Genomic DNA, 8,195 nt, shown 5'->3' with positions numbered 1-8,195 from the left:
AAATCATAACAAAAAAATCAGTTTCATTGTTAAAGGATATATTGAATTTACAACAAACAAAATCACATATATGGATGGTTACCTGATAAATAGCTTATTTGATAGATGGTCCACGCTTCAACTCCTGTCTAACTTCATATAAGTGAGGTTTCCATTGTTAACAACAAAACAATAAGATCAAATCACAAAAGCTATGTTCGACACCGGAACTTGTAGAAACCCTTGATTAACACACAACTTGTGTCGAATAGCAAGCTTCAGATGTTTTAATCGCTGGTCACTCACTAAAAAGGAAAACCTGAATGCAGTTACACCTAAAGTATAACAAATAGTAAATCTGCATTGACGGAAATCAAAATTTCAGCAAAAATTAAACCTGAATTGAGGAATCACCGAACTGCTAAGTCGTTATGAAGATTATTTAATACCATTGTTAAGTAACATAATAAAAAAGAACCACGAAAAACACAGGTCAGGCACAACTAACCTGTAACCTAATCATTCGGAATTTTTTAAATTACCCGAAACTTTATTCATCAAACTTTTGAGTGCCTAAATTGATCAAAGACTACCTACTGTATACAAATTAAAAAATTGCTAATTGTAAACACTAATAATTAAGAGAATGCCGACTGCCTAAACTTGAGGAATTATGTATTTCCGACAAATTATGAAGTTCAGCATCCCGGCTTCCTTAGAGCCTGTAGCATTTCAAAAAGCGCCTGTTCTTGTAGTGCCCACTTATTGTTCTTCATCATCCTAACCAAAAAACTTATTACAGTTAGTGGATTGAACGATTAAATAATACCAAAAGATATAAAGTTCAAAATAATGAGTATACATTTACACTTTCAACATACTTGACTTTGGCAGAAAGACAGATATGGAAATCTAAACATCCATGAATGTGTATTGAGCAAATTAATAGAAAAGATTTGGGCATAATTAGGGCAAATTCGATTTAGGGCAGGAACAATTAGAGCATAAATATTTACCTTCAACACTTCCTTCGATTGATTCAGAGGAGAGGGATTCAGACAAAAGGGAGAGGTAGATGAAGACTGAGGGACCATCATCTGGTTTTGAAATCACGTCTTGAACTTTTAGAACGACGTTGATTGTACCGACGGCGACGGGTGAGGTGCATACGGCGTGTGAAGGAGAAGATGACCTCTAATCTCTCCACTTTTGCATGTTGGTTTGTGGAGGTGGGGTGACAGTTTTATGGGTGAGGAGGAGACCTGAGACAACCAACGGGCGAACTGAAATTTTGAGCACTACCCTAGTTTTGTAGGAGGTTGAGTTGTGGAGATATGGGCAGAAAAAAGTGGAGGTAACCGCCAGAGGGGGAACCATAAGAAACTGCCGTCAACTGCTACCATAGCAGTTATTATTGGGAGTTTAGAAGGTCAGGATTTGATTTCAGCAAGATTCAATGGTAGAGATTCATTTGAAAGGTAGTTAGACTTAACGGGAACCATAGATATATATAATTTAATATTTTTTGTTATGTTAATATTAATTACATAATTTGATATGGGTAATTGAAAATGTGATGCTGGGGTAATATTAATTAAATAATTCTTGATTTAAAACGTGAAGCGGAATCCAGTTAAGTCGTTTTGGGTGCGGCACTGTTAATGCTTCGTGCTAGCTTTTTGTATTATGAATAATGTAAGTATATATGTAATTTCTAACCAAGTCGACTTTTAAACGAAAGGGGTACAAATATAATTAGGGTTTAGATGTTCTTAAATGTATTATTATCAACGATAGTGACTTGTGAGAGTTGGATTCTTGCACATTGTTTTGTTTTACAAGTATCCGAGAACAGAAATTTGGCAGTACACTTTGATTTTATGGTTGAAAATTCATAGATTCATGTTAAATTAGGGTTTATTCTAAAGTAGGAGCTTTATATTCAACCTCAGGAATCAATATATGGTGTAAAGATTAAATACATTTGTAGTTAGGGTTTTCGCGTTAGGTGATAAGTAACTTGTTATGTTTTCAGGACTTGATTACATGATCACTGTTTCAATTATGGTGTTTCTTTTAAACAATATGTGGTCGTGGTTCTGTGAATATTGTTATCTATCTGGAAACCTGTTTTTGTACTCACCGAATTTGGTTGCTTTTACATTCATGTGCAAATTTGGTTTCTAATATTGTAATATCTTTTACGCTAGATAATATCTCGCACTATAACTACCTAATGGAGCCATCGACTGAATACGTGGCTTTTGAAGAGAAGGTGAAGAAGACGATTTACATTGACAACTTATCCCCTCAGGTTACGAAAGCCGTTTTGGAAAATGCAATCAATCAGTTTGGGAATGTGAAAGAAGTTCAGTTCGTTCCCACGTATTTCGCGTCTTGCGGTGTTTGTGCTGCTCTGGTGGAGATGGAATCAGCCAAACAGGCTGAAGAAATCATCAGTGAGATGGGTGATTCTCCTCTTATGATATCCGGAATGCCCAGGCCCGTGAGAGCCCAAAAGGCCCAAGTTGAAATGTTCGAGGACCGGCCCAAGAAGCATCAGAGAACGATTGTGTGCCGTTGGATGGATCCAAGTCATCAAAACTTTGAGCTGGCTAAGAAGATTAAGGGTCTGACGAAGAAACATGCTGCTGAGGCTCAATATATAATGGAGGTAAAGACTAGATTAAAATGCCATTTTTGTCCGTGAGGTTTGGCCAGTTTCGCGACTTTCGTCCAAATGTTTGTTTTTTCGCATCCGGATCCAAAAGGTTTAAATCTTGCCATTTTCATCCGGCTCGTTAACTCCATCCATTTTTCTCCGTTAAGTTAGGGATATTTCTGTCTTTTTTGCTAACTTAAAGGGCAATTTGGTCTTTTTCACTTTATGTAAAAAGACTGAATACCCTTGAAAAAGACCAAATTGCCCTTTAAGTTGGCGGAAAAGACGGAAAGACCTGACTTAACGGAGAAAAATGGATGGAGTTAACGAACCGGATGAAAATGGCAAGATTTCAAACCTTTTGGATCCAGATGCGAAACAAACCTTTGAACGAAAGTCGCAAAACTGGTCAAACCTTAGGGATGAAAATGACATTTTACCCTAAGTACTAATTGGTATTTTGGTTTAAACTGTGAAATATTGTATTGTATAAATGTCAAGTAAATGAAGTTTATTTCTTTTTGTGCAGCTACAACTTGAAGAAGAAGAGAAGCTGCATAAACAGCAAAGCGAGACCCTGAAAACAAACTACAAGAAGTATGAGCTGATTGATGGTGCACAAGCAGATGGAAATGTGAAGCGTTTGAAAGCTGAATATGGGATGACGCTCAACGACCACTGATCCGATGCTTCTAATTTTCATGGCGTAGGTAGCTTCATAGAGTGAAGTGATGGTTTGAGAGAGATATTTTAGGCTGTTCATATTTGTGTATGCCCCTTTTAACATACTAAAATCATCATGGGGTTTGATACACCCCTGTTAAAATACTTTGATGCACCATTGTAATGCGGTTTGGTGGACTGTTGGTAAATTTGTGCATAGAATTTGATTACAACAGCACACCACCTATTGATTACTGGTGTAATGAATTATATGGCTCATCTGTGCAAGCTTGTAATTGAACTGCATGGCACATCAAAATTATCACATAGATACATCTAAGGTAGCGTTCGTTTCATGGAATGGAATGGAATGGAATGGAATTAGGAAGTTTTTCTTTGTAAAATTGATCTTGGTTGGGGGAGGGAGGAATTTGAAATCCCATGAATTTCTTTAATCAATGAAATTTGTGACTATTTCAACATTCCTTAGAAATCCTTCACTCTAATGAAGGAATGGAATGGAATGTTGAAATAGTCACAAATTTCATTGATTAAAGAAATTCATGGGATTTCAAATTCCTCCCTCCCCCAACCAAGATCAATTTTACAAAGAAAAACTTCCTAATTCCATTCCATTCCATTTCATGAAACGAACGCTACCTAACTGTATTTCAATAGCGGCTCAAACTGGATTTTAACGGTGCATAGAAGCTGAAGCACACTAGAGGGATGCGTTACGCTGCGTTATAACGTCGAATCAAACTCCATCTTTATGTTATGCATAATTTTAGGAATAATGGAATTTAATAATCCCAACTTTCACCAGTTGGCCGACAACGGACTCAACTTCAAAAATAACCACTGGCGGTCCCAACTTTTGACATTTTGTAAAACATTGGACCGTTGCTGGGAGAGTAGGAGAGGGTGGTCCCAACTTCAAACATTGGACCACTGGCGGTCACCACTAACATCCCTTGGACGGTGTTAGCAAGGGTCCAATGTTTTACAAAATGTCAAAAGTTGGGACCGCCAGTGGCTATTTTTGAAGTTGGGTCCGTTGCCGGCCAACTGGTGAAAGTTGGGATTATTAAATTCCATTATTCCATAATTTTACTATAGTGCCAAAAACCTATAGTAATGGACTTCTAAAAAAGTACATTTGGAGTCTTAAAGATCACTTGTATACTTTGTTTGTTAAAAGTATATTTACGATATTTTAAGCCTGAAAATGATTAAAAAGACTTTATTTGTATTTGTATTTTAATTAAACTAAAATAAAATTCATAGAAAAAACGAGAAAGCATTGTAACTTTTGCTCGTCCAATAAATCTTTTGACCTTTTTGGGTTCACTTACAGTTGTTAACCTTTAACTTTAATAAATATATTGGGTGTCCTTAAAGATCACTTATTGTGTAGCGCTCATTCGATCCTAAACCTACGTTCAATCAATAAGCCTTCGGATCAGGTCGATCATTCTATTCTAAACCTACGCTCATTCTATCCTGAACTTACGTTCATTCTAACAGCAGGCTTAGTTAGGGTATGTGTCTTTTGTTTATGTGGTTTAGTATCTGTCTAGGATTAGTTATGTCTTTTGGATATGTCTAATATCTTTTGGAACAATTGCATGTCTTTGGCAACAATGGTTTGTCTTCAAGCAGGGCCGTCTCCGAGAATGATAAAAAAAAAACTTTGGGCCCCGTGCGAAACAAAAAATTTGGTATAATATAAACTCATTAAATATATATCAAGAAACCACAATATGACATGCTAATCATGGGGTTTGAACTCATGACCTCAAAATTATAACCCAAAACATTAACCAATTAATCATATAATCATCTTGTTAACAAGATCAAAGAGTCAATTAATTAAGTGAATTGATAGTTCAAAACAGTTTAGGAAATAAAAAATGCATGGGATTAACTGAAAATTGTTTAGGAAATAAAAATGTAAAGGAAAGGTTTAGAACTCATGACTAGAGATGGGCATAATCGGGTATTCTGAATACCCGGAACGGGGTATTACCCGTACCCGGGTACTGACATTACTTAGCGGAACCGGGTACACTAAGGAACCGGGTTCGGGTTAAACCCGGGTAGAAGTATAAAAAAACGGAACCGATGTAACCGGTTACGGGTATTTTCGAAACGGGTTCGGGTACAGTTTGGAACCGGGTATTCCGGGTACTGACAGGAACCGGTTCCAACGGATAGAAACCGGTTCCAACGGATATATTAGGCATTTAATGCATATTAATGAGCTTGCAACGGATAGAACCGGTTCCAACGGATATATTAGGCATTTAATGCATATTAATGAGTTTGGAACCGGGTATTCCGGGTACTGATAGAAACCGGTTCCAACGAATATATTAGGCATTTAATGCATATTAATGAACTTGCAACGAATAGAACCGGTTCCAACGGTAACAAAAATACCGGGTATACTGGAGGAACCGGGTATTGGTAGAACCGGGTACAACAGAGGAACCGGGTACAGGTATAAACCGGGTAGGGTTCGGAACTGGGTACTACCCATTTATTATGAGAAAAAATGGAACCGGGTAGGAACCACCGGGTTTTTTGAACCTGGACCCGATTCTCCTATGTACCGGGTACGAACTGGAACCGGTTCCGGGTCGGTTCTACGTGTCCGGGTTTGGAACCGGGTATTATGCCCATCTCTACTCATGACCTTGGTTTCCAAATTTGAGTATCTTGACCATTGAACTAGCTTCATTTTTCATTAATGAAGTCATTTATTAAACATTTAAGATAACAATGTTCATTTAGAAATCTTGACCCTAAATTTTTGTTGGGCCCTATAAATCTTTTGGGCCTTGGTGTCTGCTCGGGTTGCCCAGCCCACAAAGCCGGACCTGTCTTCAAGAATAATGTTTTATGTTATGAAAATGATCACAGGTTGCAAAAATGCCATATTTAACCTGTTCAATTATTTTATTTCCAAGTGTTGTTAATTTATTATTGCTTGTATATTGAACTATTGAACTCATCTTAGCTAGAACTAGTGTTCAATCTTAAAATTTGTGTAAGCATTTCAAAACATACATAAATGAGTATTTTTTGAATATGATCACATAACTGAACATAAACAAACATCTTGAATTATACAGTTAATATTAATATATGCTGTAAATGCTTTATATTTGTACGTGTATACATTATATCAAACACACATGCTTTGAGAATGTAAAATTAAGATCTCATGAACACGAACTCCTTTCAATTTGGTTTCTACAAATTCTTGCAAATTGGTCCCTACTATATTATGTAAACATACATATATTCATACTATTGTTTTGTTGCATATTAGTTATGTTTTGACGCATTTTCCTGTTGTTTTAGTTGCATTTTGAATTTGAGGGTCACTCAAATTGAACAACACCAACACTAAAGTTACGGTGTGTTAACGCGAATGAATTAGTTTGGAACGTAAAATATAGAAAAGAATAACTAAATCGATCTAGAACCCGCGCATAGCGACAAGCCTATCAAATTGGAAAAAATAGACGTGAAAACGTTGAATCCCACACACACGTTGCGCCGTGTTAACTCACAATATTTAGAACGGACGTAAAAACGTTGAGTCACAAACGCACATTGTGTCACAAACGCACGTTGTGTCATGTTAACTCACAAAATTTAGAATGAAACGAAATTTGCGAAAGATGAAAGATAGGGGACTAGAGTTGAGAGTAAAAAAGAGTTATGAGATTAAATTGTAAAAGGTGAAAAGTTTAAGTTAAAAGTAAAAATATAAAGTTTTGATGGATAACTTATAAAAGATGAAAAACTTTAGGTTAAAAGTAAAATAAAATCAATTTAAAAAAAAAAACACCCTGAGCATGAGTTACAGTAACAAGTTAGATTAAGATTATGTAAATAGATTTTTCAAATCCAATGATTTGACTTATTTTTCTATTTTACCAGAATCTTTTCTTAGAAAATATTTCTCTTTTACCAATGCCATTTTTACTCAATGACATCACGGGGTTTAAGCATTAGTCATAGCCCTACCATTGCATATATACTTTTTAGGTAAGTCGGACATATTGTGAGACTTTTATGTGAATTCTTTAGACTCCTTTGGTTGATACAAGGGTTTTTGAGCTAAACCAAAAATCATATAATCAACATTGGGTGATATATAAGTTTACATTATTGAACTTTTAACATTATCAAATAGACGATTAACATTTGGGCTTGCATTTGCTAACAAACAATAAAAAGATAAAATTTACAAGACCATGAGTAATGATTAATACTCACCAAGGGATATTTTTTACCACATCACCATCATAATGACTTTTTAAAAATGTGTAACGGTTAATGTCTCTTAATGTCTATTTCATTTATTACTTTCCACTGTTTTTCTTCTCTATGGGCATTACTATAGAAATGCCCCATCCTCTTCATGCCCCTATAATGTCCAAGAGGACGATGTTGAGAACATTATTAAACTTTTTCACGTCCCTATAATGCTCATTACATATTACCTAATAAACATGTGAGGCTGACAAAACACACTTCGCAAGAGCTACAGTTTCATCTTATTAGATTCCTACAAAGATTAAAAAAAAAGTGGTCAATTAGGGTGATCAGTGATGCAACTGTTATTTAAAAACAATTGCAAAAAGAAATAATTATAAACAAATGTTCTACCATGATCAGGGGCAATGTCTCTTATCATGAAGAAACACAACCAATTTACTCCAAGCTTTCCTAGAAAATTAAAGTTGACCGTAAACACAACAAAAACCAAAATTTTTTATTGCACTATCAACAAATAAAAGCGTATTCAAGGGTTTAAGCACCAGTGACGGCAAAAAAGTGTGCCAAAAAGCAACACTAAATCGCATCCAATCCT

At 35.8% G+C, this 8,195-nt stretch overlaps 1 protein-coding gene across 1 annotated transcript; it reads left to right on the top strand.

Annotated features, from left to right (window-relative positions):
* The first annotated feature begins 2,189 nt into the window (after window positions 1-2,189).
* LOC110916612 (paraspeckle component 1) lies at window positions 2,190-3,592 on the top strand. The gene is made up of 2 exons (XM_022161317.2): window positions 2,190-2,653; window positions 3,171-3,592. Exons 1-2 carry the CDS (start codon window positions 2,216-2,218, stop codon window positions 3,321-3,323), a joined length of 591 nt encoding a protein of 196 aa, XP_022017009.1. The 5' UTR covers window positions 2,190-2,215; the 3' UTR covers window positions 3,324-3,592.
* Window positions 3,593-8,195: the final 4,603 nt, after the last annotated feature.

The sequence above is a fragment of the Helianthus annuus genome, chromosome 16, assembly GCF_002127325.2.
Source record: "Helianthus annuus cultivar XRQ/B chromosome 16, HanXRQr2.0-SUNRISE, whole genome shotgun sequence".
Classification (NCBI taxonomy): Eukaryota; Viridiplantae; Streptophyta; class Magnoliopsida; order Asterales; family Asteraceae; genus Helianthus; species Helianthus annuus.
Note: the sequence above shows the minus strand (reverse complement) of the source record. Positions and strands in the feature narration are given on the sequence as shown.

Excerpts from the sequence above, each read along its gene's own strand:
- LOC110916612 (XM_022161317.2), top strand. The coding sequence starts at position 2,216 with ATGGAGCCATCGACTGAATACGTGGCTTTTGAAGAGAAGGTGAAGAAG. Across the intron at positions 2,654-3,170 it reads AGGCTCAATATATAATGGAG|CTACAACTTGAAGAAGAAGA; the intron begins GTAAAGACTAGA and ends CTTTTTGTGCAG.